Below are 24,339 nucleotides of genomic sequence, written 5' to 3' on the forward strand. Positions count from 1 at the left end.
TGAGCCTGCGCACATGTTTACTGCGCAGAAAATTGTTATTTTCATTATTTTATTAATTAAGCTATTGAAATGCAAGCGTTTAATCTTCGTTATTATTTTATGCACTTCTTATTCTTCTTCGAAATGATTTGGGGCCTAATCATGTCCCAAAACTTTCTTAATTTAAATTTAAATTGTAGTTCAAAATTATCAAATGGTTTGCAGAAATCAATAAGCAAAATAATACTATCATCATGACAAATATCTGGATAGTTTAAGGTCAAGTGTAAGTCTGAATATACCATCTGTCATAAAACCTATTCGAGTTTCATTAGGTAAATGAGGTCTGTGCCCCGGTATAATGGCAGAGGGAGAGGGTGTTGTTACGAAAATAGTGGTCTGATCCAGACCATGGTCCGGACCACTGTAATGAGTGGTCCCTGCCACTGGGTGTCAACCAAATCAGTGGTAGCTACTATACATTTCAGACACTAATATAAGAAAGGCAAATTATTATTATTATTATTATTATTATTACTTTTTATGGAAGAACAAAATTCATCATACATAAAAAAGCCATTTGGTAAAAGAATTTGAAAAATGAAGTATTACAGCATTAGATTTTGAGTCATTAGTAGGTATCATTAAAATTAATTTGTTAAAAGCTCTTTTTTTCACACATTTTCACAACTTTTGTCCCTGTGCTTTCACTTTATGGAATAATATAGTGATAACCATTAATAGGAAGCCAATATTTAAACAGAATTGGTATGAAAGAGGCATTGTCTTTGTAATGGACTTTTTGAACATAAATGGAAATATTTATCAACATTTTTTCACTAAATTTATTTTTTATTTTCCTAAAATAGAATTCATCAAGGGTTGCAAACCATTCCTGTACCCCCTGCTTATTGTCTTACACAATGGTTTGCAATATTCTCTTCTGAAACCAAGTTTAACAGAAATTGCAGACGGACAAGTTAATTCAATGAAAAAAGAGTGGATTAACAAACTCATTACTACATTGTTTAAATCTAAGGTATTCCATAATTATTTGCTATTATTCTTATGCACTTATTCTTCTTCGAAATGATTTGGGGCCTAAATGTGTCCCAAAACTTTCTAGTGTTTAAATTTTAAATTGTAGTTCAGCATTATCAAATTATTTCCAGAAATCAATAAGCAAATTAACACTATTATCATGACTGCATAGTGTAAGATCAAGTAAGTATAACCCTAGCTGGATATACTGTCTGTCATAAAACCTGTTCGAGTTTCATTACGTAAATGAGGTCTGTGCCCCGGTATAATGGCACACAGGAGTAAACCAGCAGTGAGGTGATAAAGGCCTAACAGTAGCAGGGACAGAAGACAGTTATCTTTAACTAATATGTAAAATCAAATAAGGCAGACTGATTAAAATACTAGCTCCGGTGAGTTCTAAGCGGTCTGCTATTCCAGTTGTTTTCAAAATGGGGGTCGGGACCCCCATGGGGGTCGCGAGATAATTTCAGGGGGTCACCAGAAAGTTTTGAAAAACATATAGTCTACATTTATCTAATAAATTTGGGATTTTTACCGGTTAACAAATTGTTTTCCAGATACACAGTTTAACCGACATTAAGAAAACGGCTGAATGGACGCCAATAGACAGACAATTGCGGGTTTGGGCATTTCATAAACACAGGCAGCGATAATTTAACGTAAATCTTTATGTGTCAAAATAAAATGCTAGCTAGCAGGCCTCCACATGAACCAGCAGACTGGCTCTGAAACAGTGAGTGCGTCCCGGCTTGAGCTACCCCGACTCACCATTTTCTTTGGAGCCACCATTTTGGAGATTTAATCCGAATCGACCAACCTTTGAAAAAACGAGGGACAAGAGAGGAGTAAAGTTAGGCTTTAAATTCTGAAAGAAAAAATATGTCCATAAAATAATAACGTTTCGACTAACTACAATATTCTCATGCCTGCTCCCTCCTCTCGGCTGCGCTCCACTTCTCCGGAGTACTGATCACTGGTCACAAACTACATCACCCACAATCCCTCAGCGTCAGACATCTTGGACACACCTGCATCAAATCCCAATCATCTGTTTCACCTGGTCATCATCCTATATAAGCCTTATTCCCTGACTGTTGCATTGTGTGTTATTCTATTGCATCTGTGAATTCTACTAAGTTAGTACTCGCTCTCTAGACTATATTAAAGTCTACTTTCCTCATACCTGCGCTTGTGTCCAGCTTCTCCTTGGAGACCTGACAAATATGGCCTTGGAGAGAAAGGTAATCCCAGGGTGCATTGCGCTGGTATCTTTCGGTGAGCCTACGCAAATGGTTACAGCGCAGAATATTGTAATTTTTCTTTCTTTCTTTTTTATTTTATTATACCCGAGCACTGAAAGCAGAGCGAAGGCCTTCGTTATTATTCTTCTGCACTTCTTATTCTTCTCCAAAATGAATTGGGGCCTAAGCGTGTCCCAAAATGTTCTAGCGTTTAAAATTTAAATTGTAGTTTAATATTATCAAATGATTTGCAGAAATCAATAAGTAAAATAACCCTATTATCATGACAAATATCTGGATAGTTTAAGTGTGTAAATCTCATAGCTGGATATACCGTCTGTCATAAAACCTGTTCAAGTTTCATTAGGTAAGTGAGGTCTGTGTCCCGGTATAATGGCACGCAGAAAATCTATTACTATTATATGAAATTGTTGAAAAAATGTATAATATGGGACCTTTAAGTGCAACTAGTAGCTTTCTTGATCACCCCTTTACTTAAAACACTGGTACAAAATAAAACCTACCACTGCTAGAAGCGCCCCACCCCACGGGAGTTGGGTGTGGTGGTCATTGCCCAGAAGAGCTGTGGTGGGTGTCCCTTATTTTCATTTCTGAAAGGTGGCAACCCTAGTGGTCACTGTATGTTTTTTTTTTTTCTGATAGAAGAAGTCTACCATATAACAAATTTAATGTACAAAATGATCAATAAGTTAAAGTTTGAAACCAGATCCGTTTCATTATTTTATTTTATTTTTATTTTACTGGAGATAGACATACAAGCATTTTCTTTTGGTGGTGGTGGTGGGGGGGGGGGGGGGTAAAAACCCAAATTCGGGTGAGAGAGATCAGAGTGACATTGACTGCATTTACAAGTTATTGCATTTTTTCAGAATTATGCTATAACTTGTTTCCATATTATCTATGATCTGATTCGATTGATCCGTCTAGAAAACACAGCTACGCCAGCTGCATTTTTTTCAGTGAAGAATTTATCCAAACACCTCGCTCAGCTGAAGGAGGTGGAACGGACATTCTTATTTCTAAAAAGTGGAACTTTATCTCTCTCCGTCCTATGGCTAACTGCTCATCACTTGAGTATCACGCAGTAAAGGTCTCTACACCCATCACTGCATACATTCTGGTTATCTATCGCCCTCCGGGTGGCAGTATAGATGAGTTTGTCTCTGAAATGGACATGATTCTCTCTGACATTCCTGATGATGGCACACCACTAATTGTCATGGACATTCACACTGGCAAACCACAGGCAACTGACTTTCTGGTTGTCATCTACTCTTTCAATCTCAAACTGGTAAAGACTCCTCCAACACACAAAGCTGGCAATACTCTTGACTTGGCGCTGACCAGAAACTGCTCCACAGCCAACCTGTCCGTCACCCCACTGCATCTCTCAGACCACTTCCTGGCTTCCTGTCGTCCTTCCTCATGTCACTCAAGCGGCTCCAAAAATGTTGTCCTACCGCAGAAACTTGAGATCCGTCAGACCTACACAGCTGTCTGATGAGGTTTACACTACCCTCGCTTCCCACTCAGACTTCTCCTTACTGTCTGTTAATGAGGCTACAGAAACACTCTGCTCCTCTCTCGCCTCCTCTCTGGACAAACTCTGTCCTCTGGTGTTAAAACCAGCTAGACAAAATCCTCCCAGTCCATGGTTCACAGAGGTTCTAAGGGCGCACAGAGCCAGACTCAGGGCTGCAGAAAGAAAGTGGCGCAAATCAAAAGAGCAGCAGCAAAAACTTGAAATTTTCACATCCAGCCTAAAGGCGGCCAAGATAGCCTTTTATCAGAACAAAATCCGCAATGCTCCCAACACACGACAACTGTTCATGGTGTTTAACTCTCTTCTATCTCCACCACCTGCCCAGCCTCCAACTGTGCTGACTGCCGAAATGTCTGCTTCCTACTTCACTGAAGAGGTTGCTACCATCAGTAACCAATTTACTGAGCCTGCCAACTCAGTGTTACCTAACCAGCTACCGGTGCCACACTCTGCTCCTTCCGCTCTCTAAATGAGGACGAAGTCTCTAAACTTCTAGTCAACTCAAAACCCACGACTTGTCCTCTTGATCCTGTTCCCTCTGACATCCTGCAGAGCATTTTACCTACAATCAGATCTGCAGTAACCCATATTATCAACTTCTTTCTTAAATCCGGTGTCTTTCCCTCTCCCTTCAAGCAAGCTCGGGTTACCCCGCTGCCGAAGAAACCCACACTCAACCCAGCCCAGGTTGAAAACTACCTGCCGGTCTCACTGCTTCCATTCATGTCTAAACTACTAGAGCATTCTGTCTTCAATCGGGTCTCACAGTTCCTCCAAGACAACAACCTGTTGATCCATATCAATCTGGCTATAGGCAAGGCCACTCTACTGAAACTGCTCCCTGTCAGTTACTGATTCCCTACGGGTTGCCAGATCCGCTGGTCAATCCTCAGTCCTTATACTGCTGGACCTGTCTGCTGCCTTTGACATGGTTAACCATCAGATCCTCCTCTTCAGACTCTCAGAGCTTGGCATCTCAGGAACTGTCCTCTTGTGGTTTATGTCCTACCTCACAGGAAGATCCTTCAAAGTATCTTGGCAAGGGGGAATGTCCAGATCACATAGGCTGACAACAGGGGTGCCTCAGGGCTTGGTGCTTGGCCCACTTCTCTTTTCACTGTACACCTCCTCACTCTGTGCCGTCATTAGCTCTCATGGTTTCTCCTACCACTGCTATGCAGATGACACTCAGCTTTTCCTTTCTTTCCCACCTGACGACACAACCGTCTCAATGCGAATATCAGCATGCCTTGCTGATATCTCCGCATGGATGAAGGATCGCCATCGTCAGCTAAATCTGTCCAAGACTGGGCTTATGGTCTTTCCAGCCAATCCTTCCTTACCGCCACAGATTGCAGCTTGACTCTATTACGCTTGTGCCTACGTCTTCTACCAGGAATCTTGGTGTCATGGTAGACAACTAGCTGATCTTTAAGGACCATGTTGCCTCGATTGCCCGTTCTTGCTGATTTGCTCTCTACAACATCAGGAGGATCAGACCCTACCTGACTGAACACACGGCACAGCTCCTGGTCTAGGCTCTGGTCATTTCATGCATTAACTACTGCAACTCCTTACTGGCTGGCCTACCGGCATGCTCAGTTAAACCTCTGCAGATGATCCCGAACGCAGCAGCACATCTAGTCTTCAATTAGCCCAAAAGATCTCATGTCACTCCGCTTCTAATTGCTCTTCACTGGCTTCCAGTTGCAGCACGCATCAAATTCAATGCGTCCAAAAATTGGACAAGACAATCGAGCCTCATTCACCAACCGTTCAAATCTGTTCCTAAATCTACTTACGAACATTTTATAAAAACTGTGGCATTCACCAAAATCTTTTTTATCATGGATTTGTTCTTAACTAAGAACAAATCCTACGAATACTCAGGAGAACTCTACGAACATCTGAAAGGTGACACGTTTAAACAAAATGAGCATTCGCGTTGTTTTCTGCTATTCTGTTCATTAAAATACAATAATACAACAACAGTCATGTTTTTGTCAGATTTTTAAACAGAAAACGTTTGAAGTACAAAGCTTGTTATCTAAGATAAACACCAATATTGCAGACATTAATGTTAGAAATTCCCTAAAGGAAAAATTAAATCGTTTTTATCATCCATTTTATTAATTTAAGAACAAGTCGCAGTCGAGACGGATCTAATTCTGTGGTCTCTCTAACAGCATCTGTGCTAAGACTGCACATACGGCAGATCCGTTCCCTTTACTACAAGAATATCACTCCATAAATGTTCGAGTCACCTGTGACTTCCAGACCCACCTGCTGAATGTGGTGTTTAATAATCAAAATTTAATACAACTGTAATTTTTATATAATGATTCACTTTTTTTTTTTTTTTAGAAATTCAAGGTTATTTCCTGGTTAATAACACCTATCAGACTTACCTGAAAGATTCATCAAATGCGCCACTCACTCCATGAACCGCAGGAGGAGGAAATCTGCTTCACTGTAGATAGTAGATCGTAGGCTGCAGTAGACTTTGTAATGAAATGTTATTCTACAGTGTTTCGCTTTCTCTTTGAGCCACTGCATGGCGAAGATGTTCGTTGTGATAAGTTCATGGACCAGAATGCTGTCCGGGTTCAGGAGTAATTCATGATCATTAGTGATGATTTGTATATAAAGCAGTTTTTTATATTATTTGAAGCTCACCGCGTGATTATTTATAATCAAGTAAACACTTTAAACATCTATGAAAATCAGGCTTCATTGCACATCTTTATTATTTCATTCATCTTTTTGTAATTATGTTATTTTTCCTCATCTGTCTCGCCGCTGTCTGTTTGCACACGGCCCGGAAATCCTGACCTTTTATGGGCATTTTTGGGGCGTTTACCTGCAAAGTAGGGCCTACAAAAGATTGACATTCGCCAATCTAAGAGGAAAGATACGGACAATTCTGCGCTATAAGAACACATCTGACGGAGGAAAAAAAAAACTTCTAAAGTACAACTTAAGAAAATATTTAGGAAGATTTGCAAGAAGATAATGGGGTGAAGTGGGTCGTAGCTCTTTAACAAGTATCTGAATTAAGAGACACCATTGTTCAATAAACTCTGTTTTGTAGATGTAGCAGAGAAAGATGAGCAGAATAGTAGAGAAAGAAAGAGAGCAAGAGCACGATGACCAGGCAGAGAAAAGAAACAGAAGCAGAAGGGAGAGAGTTAAGCAAGAGACAAGAGCGAGAGTCCAGTGGCAGCAACAACACAATTCATGGCTTCAGGGGCAAGAGAAAAAACTGTCAGTGTTGATGGTAATATTAATGATCTGGATGAAAAGCACTGTGGCACAAATCAAGCCAGACTGTCTTAGTACCCCCAGCACAACTTTGGATTAAAAAGCAATCATTTAATCCAAACTAGTTTGAAAGCTTTCCATGGTTGAAACGTTCCAGATCTAGAGATGATACCTTTTGTTTTTGTTGAAAACATGATGCATGACACATTTATAAATACTGGCCTTAGAAACTGGAAAAAGCTATTGATATATGTAGAGAGCATGAAAGAGCACCTGCCCATAAAGCAAACATGCTTTCGTGGCATGGCTTTAAAACCAGTGCTGCTCATGATAATTTTGTTGAACAATTAAATGCAGCAAGTGAAACTGAAAGAGTGACCCATATTGTGGCTGTCACGCAGTTTTTGGCTAAACAAAATATTCCATTCTGTGGTCATGATGAAGGAGTCTTGAGCCAAAATCAGGGAAACTTTCTGGACTGCATCAAACTCTTGAAAGAGTTTCATCTATTCCTGCAGTCATACTCAGCTCCATCACATAGCACATATTTATCCCCTTCACCTTAAAATAAGATAACCAAGTGCTGTGCTAAGGAGGTGACAGCAAGTTTTGTCAGTGAGTTAAAATATGCTGAAACATTCTCAGTTGTTGCAGATGAAGCCAGAGATGGAAACACTGAGCAGTTGTTGATATGTGTCCGATATGTCACTGAAGGCAGAATAAAAGAGTGTCTGCTGGCCATAACAGAACTAACGGGCTTTGATGCTGAATGCATAGCTTCTACAGTTGAAGAGCAGCTAGTTCACAATGGCACTGAGCATGTTCTGCATGTTGCACAGACATATGATGATGCAGGAGTAATGAGTCGCACAATTGGAGGTGTCCAGGCCAAATTCTGAGCAAATCATCCCCAGGCCACTTATGTGCACTGCTATGCACATCAACTCAACTTAGTACTGTGTCACACGTGCCAGGCAGTACCAGAGGCCCAGGATTTATTTGGTCTTTTAGAGAGTGTGTACTCATTTTTCAGTGTGTCTCTTGTGACCCATCACAAAATGAGAGACATTCAACATCCGAGGTTACAGCCATCTGAACTTGTGCAACTCTCAAACTCAAACGTTCTGTAAAAGCTGTCCTAGAGAATCTCTCTGCAGTCCTTCAGTGCCTCTCTAGCATCAACAACCCCATGGCAGCGGGATTCATGTCAAACTTAGTCAATACATATATATGTGTGTGTGTGTGATTGTGTGTGTGGAGCGCATGCTTTGAAAGTATGTGTTCCTGGGTTCAATACCCATCTGCAGCCCCAAGGGGAGCACTAGCCAGTACTCTCTGAGGGCCGGTCCCAAGCCCGGATAAACGTAGAGGGTTGTGTCAGGAAGGGCATCCAGCGTAAAACATGTGCCAAATGTATGTACACATACATTCTACAACTTCAAAACCAGGTCAGATGGGAGCGGATTATTCGCTGTGGCGACCCCTGTGAGGAAAAAGTCGAAAGAAGAAGAAGACGAAAAAAAAGATAGATATGTATTTATGTATATATATATATATATATATATATATATATACACAGATATCTGGAGAATGGCAGTGTTTTAACAAACACTCTTTTCCCGGTGAGAGGGTTCCATGTATGCACTTTTCCTGCATTGTTTTTAAAACTTGCGACAGCCCAGCAGCATTTTGCACCGTGTCTGCTCTAGTGGATCTCTGAACGTCCCTGTGCAGCGACGGCTGTCATGATCAGATGATCTGCTTTTCCCTCTGGCGTTTGTTTATTGTTCAGCTGAGAAGGAGGAAACTAGTGGTTCATGGTTGGTTCACAGCGTCACACATTAACCCCAAAGTAAATATGTGACAGGACCTTCTCTAACACAGTGGCCGACGAAAGGATGTAGCTGTAGAAACGATTTATATTTCAGCTACGCAGAGGTGGGTCTAGAAAAGTTCTGATGGGGGCGCTGACCAGGAAAAAAGCTAAGAAAAACTTGTCAAACAAACAGCCAATGATCTATTTTATTAACAGGTGTTTACTTTGGGTGATGCTGTTGTAGGACTTTTATCACTGCTGCGCAAATACCTATTCTACATTCTATTCTATTCTATAGTCATTTAGCAGATGCTTTTATCCAAAGCAACTTACATTTGAGAGTAAGAATAACACAAGCAAGAGTTCAAACAAGGTGGGACATTTTTTTTGTGTAAGTCATTTTGTTTAAATACAAGATCACGAATTCATCACAAAATTTCATCTTGGGCTTAAGTGCGCACAGCTTATTCAGTACTTGGTTGAGCCAAAGAGCTGGAAAAATCCTTCTTTTTTTTTTTTTTTTTTTTACCCTGTCCTGTCCAGCATCCTAACATACAGAACGGTGGCCTGTGTGCCATATTTTGCTTGACAGATTTGCCCTACCAAGGTGAGACATGGTTTATACATGGCTGCCCTTGATATTTTTATTATTTTTATCGTAATCTTATTTTCTTTAGTCTTTATATGTCATTGCCGAACTTGACAGGGAGATAGAGGAAGAGAGAAAAAAAGGGAGAAAAGGACAGGATTAAAATGTGGAAATAACAGTTGTCTAGTCTGCCTAAAACACATCACAAAAAACAATGTAAACTACCACAGTACTACATGATACATAAATTAAAATAGGATAATGATGATATGAAAAACCACAATAGTCATCAAACATACCTGCACACAAACATCAGCAACATCTAGTCAGAAGCGGATGGAGAGACGAGCACATTTGTGAGCATGCATGTGTGAAATTGGTGTGTGGCCATGCAACAAGGAAGAAATGTGTGCTTGCAAGGGGGTTGTGATCACGCTGCACCCCGAAGCATCAGCAGGGGATGGGGGAAGCGGGATCTCGGAGCACCAAGCCCAGGACAGCCAAAGCAGACAGAGCAGCAGCCCACTCAGACCAGAGCAGAGGGGGCCCCAGACCAGAGCCCCCCGGCACGATGGGGCAGGGGCACCGGGTAGCCCAGGGTGATGGTGAGCAGGCCCAGCGGGCGCCGGGTGCGGGCCGTATGGAGGGCAGGCACCTCACAGGTTCAAGGGCCACCCATTTCCCCCAGCAGAGCCCCGCCCAGGAACCCGACGGGGTCCGTTCGCCCCAGGCAAAACCACCGTGGGCCACGCCAACCCAACACCAAGGCCCCAGGGACAAAAACATGTCTGCAGGCCCCCCCCCCCCCCCCCCCCCCCCATATCCACTTTACTCTCCCCCAAAAAAACCCTCTTTACCCCTTCCCTTACCCATTCCCCCCACCCAGCCCCCACCACAGCAACCCGGCCACCCAGCCCCAGGCCAGTCCCCCAACAGCCCCGGATCCCCAGTTGCCTCCCGGCCCGCCCCCAGGGAGCACCACCTCCCAGGCCACCAAGGCCCTGGATCCGGTCAGACACACAGTCTCCCACCTAATGACCCTCTCGACCACCGACCCAGAGAAACAGCCAAGGCCGATGGACCCCCAAGACCCCCCAGCCAGCCCCGCCCCCAACCCCCATGGAATGACTAGACCTCAGCACCCCTTCCCACTATGTGATGTGACTAATCAGCAGGCTCCACGGAGACTGAGAGTTAACTGATTGATGTTTAATGGATGCCGATGCAGATGTGATCCAACAGGAGATTTCTGTACTGGTTAATATTTAGATTGTCTTTAGACTTCCAGTTCACTAGAATAGTTTTCTTTGCGATACATAAGGCCGTGAGGACCATGTGTACTTTGTTAGTGTCTATATTGATGTCACTTAGGTCACCCAGTAAAAGTTAAGGACATGCAGGAATGTTACATCTAACCCATGTTGATAAATCCTCACAAACCTTATTCCAGAACTTCTGGACTGGTGCACAAAGCCATAAAGCGTGTAAGTAATCATCTGCTGTGTTACCTGTGCACTATGTGCAGTTATCTGAGTGATTAAGACCCATCTTGAACATCCTTTGTCCCGTGTAATGCGTTCTATGGAGGACTTTGTATTGCATGAGTTGTAAATTTGGGCTGTTTGTCATATTAAAAGCATTAAAACGTATTTGTAGCCAAAATGGTTGACTAGGATTGATGGATAAATTTATCTCCCATTTTTTTTAAAGTAATTTTGGGGTACAGAGGTCCATAAAATCTGCTACCATTGGAGGAAGTTCCAGGTCTGTTTGGTGAAGGGGGAATTTTGTGTGTATTATGGATTTGAGTTGTTGATATTCCAAGAATCTGTTGCTGTTGTCTCCTATTGTGATGAGAGTGTATTAAAAGATAAAATGTTTCTGTTGTGGATAATATGGACAAATCTTTCTAATTTATTCTGTTGAGTAGAAGAGTTAAGCTAAGTGGGGAAATGCTCCTTAAACAACTGAGTCTTTAGCTTGCTTTTAAAAGTGGATGAGGACTCTGCAGAGATGCACAAATAGTCCTTTGGAAATCAGTGTTAGTGCAAAAACACTATTTTATGTCAATAAAATATGCACATGATGAGGAATGAGAACAATTGGTGTCTTTATCACTAACCGCTTTTCACAAAGTACCTAAGAATACAATTTAAAATAGGTTACTTGGCTAAGCTGAGTTATGTGTCAGGAAAACACAATTCCACCCTTCAAGTTAGGGGCCTTTGTATACTTTTTTCTTTTTGGTGTTAAATAGCAAGGGGTTGGTTTTTGACAGTTATGTTAAATGTCAGAAAGCCTGAAGAACTGTCCATTTTAAATATTTTGTATGAAAGGAAAAGACATCATGATATTTTTCCACAGGCTCTAAAAGTAGCTTTAAAAAGAAAAAAAAAAAAGTTCAAAGCTAGCCTATAGTTTTTACAGGGGCTGGTTCAGTTCACTGAAAAAAAACACCTTTGCTCGAGTGCATTTCGATTAAACTGTTCACTTTCGCCGCCTCCACAGGTGGCACCCTGACTGAATAATGAATTTCTATCCCCGCTCATCCTCATGGAAACAGCCCAAGTAAGTAACAGTACACACATACACACAAAAAGGTGTCACGTACATGCCCGCCCAGCCATTTAGAAACTCTACAGCGCCTGTAGGATCAACCTATTTCTTTAAGGAAGTAGACGCAACTCCGCCTGTGACCGGAGGAATTTGACGAGTAACTTTTGTGTCTCTTCCAGCGTGCGTCGTCATCAGCACGACAGCCCTCCGCACTTCTTCCCTGTGAACTCATTCATTCCTCTATGAACTCAGGCCAGGAAGGATGGGATGCTCCACCAGCTCTCAGACTTCAGCGGTAGATACGACTCGACCCAGTGCAAAACCTGATGAGAGCAACGGAGCCAGCACCACCGGTGAGGCAATACAAAACACCACGCTTGCAAAACAAACAAAAAACAGTGTTCTCAAAATGCTCACGTGATAAAATGTTCTGAAAGTGGGGGAGCTGCAGAAGGCACTTAATACAAGTATAAATTACCTGGCCAAACTAGCCTCCATAATCAATTACTTTCAGGTGATATGCTGTCATGACGTTACTGGAATAATTTCTCACCCAGGAATAAATCCTGTGGTTCCATTAATAGCTTAAAAAGCAAACAAACATTTTTTCTCTCTAAAATTATTTTCTCCTATTAATCAAACGTAGTAATATAAGGATTTCTTAGAGTTAATTTAACCAATGCTTAAAATAGCCTCCACAATGGCAGTGGTGTCATGTTAGAAGTCTGCTGTTTCCATATAGAGTTGCATCATATATCTAATTCAGTTGAAAATAGGATAAGGACATCACAAGTCTGAATGCAAATTTCTGCCAGTGTATTCCCCAAGGTGCACGATTCTCTTCACTTTTAATGACTCACATATCCGTGGTGACAGGATTAGAAAGTTTATTGTCATTATTTAACAGTGGTTTCTGGCTCTGTCCTCCCTGAGAGGGACATGAAAGCAGATTTAGTGACAGTCTACAATTTCAATAGGAAATGGAGAAGCTGCTTTGGACACGTATTTGTTGTAGTGGGGTCAGAGATGGCCTAATTGTAGTGCAAACCAGCACATGTTTCATGATAAAAAAAAAAAACCTCATTCAATTGATCTTGTTAAAATATAAATGTGAGGGAAAAGTTTCTGTTTGAATTAATTAAGTGTAACTTTGGAGCATAACCAGCTCAACACTGCTCGCATAGTAAGAAAGTGAAAGATTCACTAAGTTGGACCACCTCGGAGCCAGTTTTATTAAAGTGCACACCAACATGCCAGCTTAGTATTGTCAAAAAGATAGAATGAAACAAGTAACCATAAAAAAATTAAAAAGAAAAGCTTTTGTCTCCGATCCCTGGCAGAAAAAGCGATATCCTCCTAAAGGTTTCTTGTTGGCTGATGGTGACGGAGCTTCAGACACTCAGTTTATCAGCTGAATGACACTGAACAGCATTCCTGTCTTCTTGTTATCATTGTCTTAGAGGTCAGATAGAAATTTGTTAGATTTGGGTCTTTACAGCCTTAATGACATCGCCTCTGCTTTCAGAATAACTGAAAGTAGCTCCAAAACTATTTTTATTTCATAGTTAAGACTTCCATGCAAATAACTGCAATGCAAATTCTTCTCTCAAAAAGAATGTAGAGGGAAGTGAAACACAGCAACCTGCTCGTAGAGCTGTGAACTGTGTTGCTTAGGCTGTTAATGTTTCTTAACAAAAATTCTTAGAAAGATTAACTCTTTATGGTTCTATTAATGTGTAAATGGAGGTCTCTTTTAAGCCTATTTTTGTGCTTTCTATCCAAAAATACATCAGCAGCTCATATTTTTTTCAGACAACTGGAGGAGAAATTGATAAAATATGTTTTAGCTTTACTGGGATTTTCACACATCCTTGTCACTCTTGAAAATGGTCTAGTGGTCACAGGGTTTAGTTTTATATACTCTGCAGACTCCCATCTTCACATTAGCCTCAAATGTAGCCGTAAGCAATATATTGGTAATTATTTTTAAATATAAACATGTCAATGCACCATAAATTCATGCAGTTTATATTTTTTCATCATCAAAATGTAATAAATAAAAAGGTCCAGTCTGTGTTTTAAGGTAATGAGGACTGCTCATAATTTAATTCGTTCCTCTGGTTTTAGATTAAATCATATCTGTAGTCTTCCTTCAGGAAACAGGAACATTAAGCACCCGGAAGGAAAGAACAAAGCTGAAATGCTTGTTGATCTGTTTTCATGTTTGTGTGGGCATGTAGTCACCAAGTAACCACCATGACTCAAAGTTCAGCCACTGACTTTGAGTCTGACTTGTGAAATATCCATGGGTTTAAATGGGAGACTTTTGCATAACTTTATGTGGTATAAACAATCCAGTACACCACAGCTTGAGAAATTAAACTAAATCTTCTCTCTTGATTCTGGTTGTGCCACATTTTTTAAAATTTTTGTTTTATGTATTGCCTGTAAACTGCTGTAATGTGTTAGTAATGTGCTCATGTACATTTCTAACAGGGGTGGCCAGTGAGAATGGAAACATAGCTGAGGACAGTGAAACTATTCCAGACCAGACACCTGCTGAAGGCAGTGATGCTAAGCTGGACGGAGAGCCGGCTGTAGCTGCCGCATCTGCAGATAACACCTTTGCAAGCCCACCAGCAGAGGAGGGGTCTCCTCCTTCAGCAGCCAGCCCCCCGGCAGAGGCAGAAGCACCAGCAGATGCACCAGCAGCAGACAGCCCTGCTGAAACAGCAGCCAGTTCCTCAGAAGCTGCAGCTCCAGAGCAAGGTGTGTTAAAGTCAGAAAAAGCAGAAACACTGAGATATTTGGGGAATTATTAGAGCCTTATTCACAAAACAAAAGTAGATCTCAAATTAACAAGCAACATATATTTTGGTTGATTGGGCTGCAGAAAAACACCCCAACTGTGGATTTGGTTTTAATTGTTCTGACTCTTTTAATATAAATCGCCTTACTCTGTCTCTAAAACAAATGAGTTTTCAGCTGAACTCTTGCCCTAAAGAAGTTGCTTTACTTGCATCCTTTATTTTCAAAGCAAATTATGCTGCATGCAAATATCCCTCAACAGAGTGACTAGTGACAGCCTTTTGACAAAGATCAGACTGGCTTCACAGTTATAAAGCAGATAAAGATGTGAAAGTTCTTCTTTGTTCTCCTAGAACCGTCAAGTTTGGAGAGTTGCTCTTGGAATTGGTGAAAAAGATCACCACGATGCACACAGTGTACCAGTGATGAAAAGACAAAGAATGTGCATTTTTTTCCACTAGCCAGCAGTAACCTGAGCAGTGTAATGCCACATTTTGCCCAGGTGCATAATGACCCTTTTGCCTTTCCCCAGACCCCTCCCCAGTCCCTATGCAATGGCAGTAACCAGTCGGTATCCAAAACACACAGACATGACCCTGGCTTTTAATGAACACACCGGGGTGGCCACAGGAATGTGTTTCTAAGTCACACCTCAAATTATTTTGTTTGTTTGAAAGCATCTGCTTCCATGTTTTATGTTTAGATTGTGTTTAGTTTACTGGATCAAAAAACAATGACTGCAATTTTATTTAATGCAACGCTTGTTTGAACTCATAGAAAAGTCTTTTCACTGAGGTTGGGATGAGACAGTTGTGCATGAATAGATGGTTGATAAAGATCTATCTCCTGATGAAGCTGCAGCCTCAACAAAATGACATTATTTTAGTAACATTTCAGGCCTAGTAGCTGCTCCTTATTATTTTTTAAGCCGCTGGGTCAGAATCAACTCACCACTGAAGTAGCAATGCTTTATAAAGGAAAAAGATATTAGATATTATATTTTGTTTGTCAAATATAGTCAGGATGCATGTAAGTGTAAACATTTAAAACTAAATATACAGTGTGCCTTTGAAGAACCTCTACAGCATCATTTACAGCATTAGTGAGTACACACATAATGTCTGCTGTAAATTTCTAGACAGCACTCCATGTTTGTGAAGTGATCGTGAAGCCTCCTAATGATCTGTACATAGAGGTGCTTCACGGTAAGCTGCAAACACTGTGCTGTGCAGCATATTTGTCGGGTTTGTGCTTCATGTTGCAAATTACACTCAGCCAAAAGGTCCATAAGATCAGCTCTTAACTTTCCCCTTTATCATTTGCATAGTGTCTTCCAGTGTAATAATACAGGCTGGTAAGGAGATATGCAATAGTTGGCAAGGTTATGTTATGACTCTGAGCATAAAGGGAGATTATACAGAGTTTTATTGGATCAGAAGTAAACCAAAAGCATGGTGCACATTAGCAACAAGAATGAAATTAATTCATATTAAGGCTCTGTATTGTAATAACAATAGATGCCATTGGGTATGTTTACATGTACAACAATGATTCAGTATAGTTTTGCAATCAAATTTTAACCCAAATTAGGTCATATGTGGAGTAAGCAATAAACAAACGAAGCTATGAGGAGTATGCCGATCTTACATTATGTTGTACACCTTAAATGCAATGTAACTTCCTGTTGAGGTACTCTGCATTTGGTTGAGCACTCTGCTGCTTTACATTGCGTATTGGTTTATTTTATAAGAATTCAATTGCTTGTTTTGGCCTTTTTTTCTTAAATAGGGCTGATTGTTTCTGTCAAAGGGAATCTTGGTAAGAAATACTACAAAAAATTGTGTTGCAGCGCAGAAAGGCTGTGATTTTTTTTTTTTTTAAAAAGGTACACTTTTAGAGTGAGATGCAAAACTAGAGTAATTCTCTATGTTTAAAAAGATTTGAGTATAATCAAGGATTTTTATAAGTGTAAATATTGCAATGGCATAGAAGAACATAAGGGCATACAGCTATGTTCTGGAACAGGTAAAAAAAATAAATATGATATCTTATTGGCAACTCACGTAAACATAATCATTGTGACCACATGTTATTTAGAATAATGCGAATAGTGGGAATATTGCTGTGTATGTACATATAGTGAGTGTAGTACCTGTAGTAGAGAAGTGGGGAGGATTTCTGGAATTCAGATATGGGAACTAAGCTAAGCTCTACCCAGAAGGGGGACAAAAAGTATAAGTTTCATATAGGTTAGAGTAAACAATATAGTAAAATTCTCACTGCATCATTTTTGCATCAGACAGTAGTTGGTCACTATTTTAATACCTGAAGAAGATCCATATATGAAGGGATGCATCATGCTGGCAATCAGGAGCCGGGTTAGACTTGTTTAATAGCTTACTACTGGGATTACTTTTGTAAAGATTTAAAAGATGGTAAATGTTTTTGCTTTTCCAGACTTTTATTGAGTTTCTGTTTTTAGTGGTTGGTATTTTGGGAGAATACTTTGGGAATTTCAAGAACACTTATGAACGAACACAAAGCTCCTCTGCAGCCTTGCTCCTTCTTACAGCCTTCAGACTGCAAGATAATGAAAAAAGAGTAGCAGCCACAGATTAGAGACCCACCTAAACACGGCTGCTCCAACTGGCCAAGTATCTAATCAAGTAACAGTTCAACAAATATGCTCTGGCAAACACAGACAACTTTACATAACCAGAGATTGTGGAACATGGATTTTGATCACTGAGTTGGTGTAGTCACATCAAAGTAGTTTTTCTCTAGAATATTCACCTAATGTAACAAATTCCTCATGTTTTCTCATTTGATCTTGACCCCCTTTGGCATTCAACTTGACTCATCCTCAGTTCAAGCTTGACCACAGCCCTGTTTCGCATGCAGTGTGTGTGTGTTGTCACTTTGTTGTCACCGTGGTATCATTAAAGTGCAAACTGAGCCTGTAAAAGGAAACTAGAGCATGCCGACACATATAGGGCTTTCACAATGTCATCCATTTCACAGCCAGTGGAGACAGTGGGGTCAAGTGTCACTAAGCTGAATGCACAGAGCAGCTCATCCACCTTTGAGTCAGTTAGGAGTAGGTTTTAAGAGTCATTTGTTGTAAACTTTGTCACAAGTCTTAGATATGAAGCAGGAAATTGAATAAATTATGTTGAGATTTCACAGATTTACTGTTAAAAAGCTTCTTTTGGAAGGGAACTTTGATGCAAATGAAAACAACATAATAGTGTGTCTTAAAATATGGTGATACGATGTGTGGGGTTCACATCACATATATGCTGCTCCATGTGATAATGGATAATGTTAAACTCATGAGCAGGCAGCTAACAGGGAGTTCAGTGCACTACAAAACTATTGGTGCTACCGCCACTGAGGTACCAACAACAATGTGACACGCGAAAAGAAAACAAAATAGAGTGATTCAGCAGAAACACCTGTGTTTGCATACCGAGTCAACACTGTAAGTCAACCCCTCTTTACTTTAGATCAAGTTCAGTATCCACAAAACAAATGATTCAGGTTTTATTTACCTAAAAAGGAAGGTGAGTTAGAAGGGTTCAAACAGGGATCCTTTTGTGTGGAGTTTGCATGTTCTCCCCATGGATGTGTGTGTGTGTGTGTGTGTAGCCGAAATGATTAGTTTTCCTCACATGTACGATTCTGTCTCTATAGAGGCCACAGCAGCGACTGACTCGGAGCCCAAAGCAGAAGAAGCACCAGGTGAGCACAGCTGTATTTTATCACCACATCATCCACAGGACAATATTTATGCCCCGCCAACATCTTTCCCCTCTTTCTGTTTCCAGCTCCCAGCGAGTGAACCGTGACTAGCTTGACTTCATAGATGAATTTGGTGGAAGAGTTGTACCCTGTCTTTATGCATGAGTGAAAGTTTGCCCAAATGTGTGTGTATGTGTGAAAGACATCACCTTGTTGCCAAGATGCTGACCCTGTGATGACCACTTTCAGTCAGGGTCCTCAGTCACCACTGTGCCTTTTTCTCCTTCTTAATAGTGTACGGCTTCATTTTCTATTGTAAATAGATGAAGCTCAATAGCACTTAGCGAATCTTCATTTTCAGAGAACATAATTTAAGAGTTTAATTTACATGATAATTCTATTTATTATCTGTATAGAAATTTGTATTAACACCACAACTGTCTGACTTTAAGATACTGTAAGAATCTGTTCTGCTTTACCACAAAACCATATTTCAGTGAAAACCAAAGCCAAAGTTTATTTGACTAATGAATGATCTCCTTTTTAGGTAGCAGGCTTTGATTTCAGGACCATGTTTGTAATGAAGCTACTCCACTGAAGGCGTAATAAGTGCTGTCCAGTTGATTTAATTCATACATTTCTGATGTGTCATGATTGTAATAAGCTGTGAACTGTAAAACAAAAAAAAGAAAAAAAGATGCAGCCTTAAAATTTAAATCTATTAGATGGCCTTTCTTATGGATGAATGCCAGTGTGAATTTTTAAGGTGAATAAGCAGTTTATTAGTGAGTTTGGAGCAGCTGTTTATCTGGAAGAAACTAGAAGATAGAGCAGAAACGGCTCCAGTCTTGAACGTTACCAAAATATGTTAAACCAGTTGTTAAGACACAGTCTTGCTTCACTGTTAAATTTAGCTTAATGTAAGACTGATTAGATGTAAAACTATTTACAAGCCACAAAGCATTAAGTCTGTTCTAGAGGATAAAAGTTTTAAAGTAGCTTGTAAATATTGTTCAGCAGTGCAGTCAGAGAGCCACCGTCTTATCTGGGAGTACAATGACACCTCAACAGTACAACTACAAGGACATTTGATGCTTAAGCTACAGCTTGTTTGTGATGTGGTCAGCTAGTCAGGAGTCGGAGAGAGGTCCGAGAACGGCGACTGCCTCGATTTCCACCAGTCCACCCTGAGGAAAGAAGGATGAGACATTGAGGACATGGGAACGGGGGTAATGTGAAAAATGATGCATTAAAAAATGATCTCATACAAACATTTCTGTCACATCAAAGAAAATGTGACAGAAATTTAAACCATAACAACATCACCTGACCCTTACTTAAACTTGACATTACTCTATGTAGACTACTTTATGGACCTACAATATGAGAAATAGTGCAGCATTTATGTCGGCTCTGCTAGTGATGAATAGCTGGTGGATGGAAAATGAACAGCATTGATGAACGAGTGCGCTGAGGTTTTGTTTTTACTTACTCTAGGGAGAGCAGCGACCTGGTAGGCAGCTCTTGCAGGGAAGTTACTGCTGAAAACTGGAGGGAAAAACGTTTTGAGTATAATAATTCAAAAACAGCAAGATTCAAATGAATATGTACCAAGTGCTTGAAGAGAAAGCAACCAAATATTTTCCAAGAGGCTTTCTTTGATGGGGAGTTCTGGGTATTTAACCTGTTTGAGTCAGGACAGGGATTTAAAGACTGCATTATATGGGAATAATAAAAGGAAATGTAGCTAGTTTAGGATTATTTAACAAAACAGGTGAAGTCAAACACTGATGGCTCATTGCTTGTTGATAAAATAAGGATTTGTTAACACTGACAAAGAAAGCCAACAATAATGGCTTAAAAGACCTTTTATAAAATTAAAAAAAGGACTTTATTAATCTCAACGTGTTTTAAAGCATGGGTTTTCCAATAAGAGGTCAAAGCTGTCTAAAATGAGCTCATAATTTTACATGTGTCACTGTTTTTCACTGTTACAGGTGATATTTATATTTATTAAACTACCAGTTGAACAGATGTTGTCCTCTTCCTCTCACCAGGGTTAGGGAAACTCTCTGACCCTGGTTTATTGGGTTGAGTAACGCCTGGAGGGAAGTGGGAGCTCAGGCTTGTAGCTGGAGTCGATGCCCGGAGCAGCAATGCTTGCTTGGAAAGGTTGGGTTACATCTGTGTGCCTGCGCAGTGGTGTCCACTTACAAACCACTGGACTCTGCAGCTTCCATTACACCTGACTGTTGTTGATCCAGGAGGAAAAGCCCAAACTCACAGCAGAGGAAGGGCTGATGCGTCAGCTGACTGCTGAACCTGACAGTTGCTTTTTGATCAGAATATGAATAAGTTGATCTAGTCTTTTAATTAAAATTTATTGATAGATTTGGTACAAAACTGAGAAGGTCATACTTTAAAGATATTATGGTTATGGTTGCAATTAAGCACATTAAATGCTCCATATATGCTGGAATATGTAAACTAAATTAGACTGATGCTTTAAAAAAAATATATATATGCTTTATTTGTTTTAGTTCCTCCTTCCTTTACAGTAACACAGGCTTTCCTTCCAAAGGTCAGACCCACTGCTTATACCCTTCATTTAGCAGGAGTAAGGTGCCCCTTTCCTTTCGGGGCAGCGAGCAGTAGTGTTCATCTCACCCTTCAGTTGGGGTATTTGGGGCCATTTGGATAGTTAAATGATCGTTACTCCTTGATCAGAAAAAAAAATACTCACCTACTCTAACTACAGGAATGAAAAACAGAGGTGAAGGGGCAGGGACAGGAATTGGGGTGGGACCTATGGGCTTTGCTCAAGGATACTTACCCACACACTTAATAACATATTTCCTACCTCTGCACAGTTACCTCCAGAGTAACACAAAGCAATACTGTGTTACTACCCAAAAGTATCTTACATTTCGGAGCACCACAATAAGGCCTGTATTAGGATAAATAAGGTAAAGTGATTTGTTTAGTAGCCAGACGACTTATATTAGCTTCGTAGTGGCTAAAAACTGCCCCCGTGTGGCTGCTTCATATACAGCCATGTCTCCTCGTAAGGCATGGTGTCAAAATGTAAATAAAAAAAGATATGCAACGTAAGTCATTTTAAAAAAGAAACTACCAGATGCTGAAACTGAAAAATAGGATTTTTCCTGAAATTACGCAACAAAAGATTCATGCTAAATAAACAAGCACTTGGTGGCATAAATGAATGACACATTATTGAATTGTGCTGTTATTAACATTTCACAGTGTTTCAGTGGTTGGATTTTGAGAAAGAACTATGATGGAGCATGATACTGTATATGTTCTGAATAATGAGACTTATTTTCCAGTTAAATCTGCTTTGAATCACTAGGTGGGAGCTGTTCTGTGCACTGAATAACATACCAAAATGCTGCCCATTATGCAGCCCTTGCTATAATTCTTTTATCTTTAGTCAGCTGTACTAGTTTTTAAAAACTTTAAAATTTAAGTAAAAAAATTCCTTTTTTTTAAATCAAAGCCTACATGAACAGACACAGAGTAAGATTTTGTTTGGAGCTATTTTCACCTGCAGATAAATACAGTTGGGTCCTCTGATGAGCATTTGTAACAGCTAAATAGTGTGAAGTGTGTGCAAATGGCTCAAAATAAACTGTAGTGTCATCACCATGCGTGATAAAGTAACTTTTCATCCTTTTCGTTACAGTGTGGTTAACTGGAGCGCTTTTAATTATTAACTAATCTGTAGTTCAAAGGAACACTACGCTGCACGGTGTAAACACTGATGACTGATGTGATCTAAATGTCACACTTTTTCCTTTTTGGAGCTTGCAACAAAACAATCCAGTTGTGGCTTACATTGCTTGTAGACCTCATTGACGCAGTTGAAGTCGTTTATATCCTTGAGCAGCACAGTGGTTTTCACCACTGAAATAAAAGAAGAAAAGAGTTAGGGAATTTGGACCAAATATGCTTAAATATGTAAGGGATATAAGAAGCCAAGTGGCTGAACAGCCCAATAGCAGTGAACTTTCACCATTATTGTAATCACAGCCAGCAGATTTAAGGATCTCCCCCATATTGGCCAGAGCCTGATGAAGAAGAGCAAAGAATTAATGATAAGGTTTAATTTTATAATTTTAATTTCTTTTTCCAAACTCGGACTACTGTTTTTTTGTGTTTTTAATGTCACCTTGTTGGCCTGAGCTTTCACTCCCCCATCCACCAGCTGACCAGAGGCCACATCCAGTCCCACCTGGCCTGAGATATACATGGTTCTGTCCACCACCACCGCCTGGCTGAGGATGACGAGGGTAAAAACACATGAAAACAGAAATTTAGACACTTTAAATTAATGTGAAGAAAGCAACATTTGAGCAGAGAATATTTACATACATAGCATTTACAGTTGTACAAAAAGAGAATATACCATCTTTCAATCTGAAATTTTGACCTTTTAGGAAAAACTACTACAATAATGATAATAATAATAATAATAATAATCTATTACTGCTGTGCTGATGTAAATTCTTAGAAACAAAAGAGGGTGTTTGTTTTTTGTTAGAATGCACAAAATTGGCACATCAAAAGAGGTTTTGATAATTGATTGTTCAGTAAAACTACCTATACTTTTGTCTTTTGTGCATTTGTTCAAGTAAAGACTTTAGAAGAAACTTTATTTGAGAGTTTCCAACATCATCAAGGCTTGACAATGAGGAAGAGCTGGGAAAACGGGACCATCAACATGTGGTTAACTGCACAGGAGTTAAAGCAAGAAATGTGAGAAACCAGCTTATGACAAAATCAGATAAGCACCAATCATAAACTGAAATAGCAAGACAGCTTCTTTGAATACAAAGAGTTCATTTAGTCTGTAATCACTCCACCCACTGACAGTGGATTGGCCAGAGCAGGAACACCCCTCAGTTTATCCTGTACAGCCTGAATTAAACTAAAATAACATTTGTCAAACTTATTTGTGACTCTGAATCACTTCTGTTATTTAAAAAAATTTAATCAAATGACTACAAAAACAAACGTATTAATTTTTTTCCTCGCTACTTTATATAGATCCAATAAGGAGGGCATAAATCCTTACCTGTATATTCCCTGTCTAACGGGAGCCTTTGTTGTGTGAATGATTTTCCGATTAACTGATTCCATTTTAAAGTCTCCTGTGTGTTTCTGAGATTTTTCTGCTCTGCTATGCTTCCTCTGTTCCCTCAAAGTTCAACTTTTAGGGAGCAAAGTCAAGCAGGTAAGTTCACTGAACGGAAAAGTCCGCCCCTGATCAAACATCAGACGGTCCTTTTCATTCGTTCCTTCGTTCATTCATTCATGTTCCCGCAGTAACACGCTGCTATAAACGGACGTCAAATTATGCATGTTCCTGATATCAAAGTTGGCTTACCTGTATGGACCGATGGCAGCCGGAGCTGATGTGGTGTGAATGATCTTTTTGTTGAGTGCAGACATGTTTGCGGTTGTTCTTATTTTCTGAGTTCACTTCAAATGAGCTTTGGGTGAATCAAGTAGCTGTACAAGAACACTTGCAGCAGTAAAACATTTACCGTAATATAGACACCAAACGCGCAACAAGTGCGTTTCTAGCGAAGAAATAGAGTTTAGCAGAAATTCATTGCGCATAGAGTAGGCGAATTACGGTACAACAGGTGTCTTGCTTTTTACTGCACCAACCTTAAACATTCATGGTTTAAGGCTTCCTTTGTAGAGTCAAAGATAA

At 40.0% G+C, this 24,339-nt stretch overlaps 2 protein-coding genes across 5 annotated transcripts; one reads left to right on the forward strand and one right to left on the reverse strand.

Moving 5' to 3' along the window:
* The first annotated feature begins 8,953 nt into the window (after positions 1-8,953).
* On the forward strand, positions 8,954-20,178 carry si:dkey-284p5.3 (uncharacterized protein LOC557830 homolog). Of its 3 annotated transcripts, none has more exons than XM_042012387.1 (5): positions 8,954-9,027; positions 12,230-12,403; positions 14,547-14,819; positions 18,552-18,599; positions 18,686-20,178. In XM_042012387.1, exons 2-5 carry the CDS (start codon positions 12,313-12,315, stop codon positions 18,697-18,699), a joined length of 426 nt encoding a protein of 141 aa, XP_041868321.1. In that variant the 5' UTR covers positions 8,954-9,027; positions 12,230-12,312; the 3' UTR covers positions 18,700-20,178. The 3 variants fall into 3 exon arrangements, with proteins under 3 accessions (XP_041868321.1, XP_041868323.1, XP_041868322.1); XM_042012389.1 differs by lacking the exon at positions 8,954-9,027 and adding an exon at positions 11,957-12,141; XM_042012388.1 differs by lacking the exon at positions 8,954-9,027 and having other exon boundaries at positions 12,152-12,403.
* rida (reactive intermediate imine deaminase A homolog) lies at positions 19,358-24,161 on the reverse strand. 2 transcript variants are annotated; one of them, XM_042012390.1, is made up of 6 exons: positions 24,007-24,161; positions 22,789-22,894; positions 22,633-22,687; positions 22,455-22,523; positions 20,092-20,147; positions 19,358-19,786 (listed from the first exon to the last, which is right to left on the reverse strand). In XM_042012390.1, exons 1-6 carry the CDS (start codon positions 24,069-24,071, stop codon positions 19,730-19,732), a joined length of 408 nt encoding a protein of 135 aa, XP_041868324.1. In that variant the 5' UTR covers positions 24,072-24,161; the 3' UTR covers positions 19,358-19,729. The 2 variants fall into 2 exon arrangements, with proteins under 2 accessions (XP_041868324.1, XP_041868325.1); XM_042012391.1 differs by lacking the exon at positions 24,007-24,161 and adding an exon at positions 23,695-23,838.
* Positions 24,162-24,339: the final 178 nt, after the last annotated feature.

Source organism: Melanotaenia boesemani, chromosome 17, assembly GCF_017639745.1.
Source record: "Melanotaenia boesemani isolate fMelBoe1 chromosome 17, fMelBoe1.pri, whole genome shotgun sequence".
Classification (NCBI taxonomy): Eukaryota; Metazoa; Chordata; class Actinopteri; order Atheriniformes; family Melanotaeniidae; genus Melanotaenia; species Melanotaenia boesemani.

Bases quoted from the DNA above. Each gene is read 5' to 3' on its own strand.
- si:dkey-284p5.3 (XM_042012387.1), top strand. From the start codon at position 12,313: ATGGGATGCTCCACCAGCTCTCAGACTTCAGCGGTAGATACGACTCGA. The intron at 12,404-14,546 runs GTGAGGCAATAC...CATTTCTAACAG, and splicing joins CAACGGAGCCAGCACCACCG to GGGTGGCCAGTGAGAATGGA. The intron at 14,820-18,551 runs GTGTGTTAAAGT...CTGTCTCTATAG, and splicing joins AGCTGCAGCTCCAGAGCAAG to AGGCCACAGCAGCGACTGAC.
- rida (XM_042012390.1), bottom strand. From the start codon at position 24,071: ATGTCTGCACTCAACAAAAAGATCATTCACACCACATCAGCTCCGGCT. The intron at 22,895-24,006 runs GTAAGCCAACTT...CGTCATCCTCAG, and splicing joins GCTGCCATCGGTCCATACAG to CCAGGCGGTGGTGGTGGACA. The intron at 22,524-22,632 runs GTGAAAGTTCAC...CTTTTATTTCAG, and splicing joins TGGCTGTGATTACAATAATG to TGGTGAAAACCACTGTGCTG.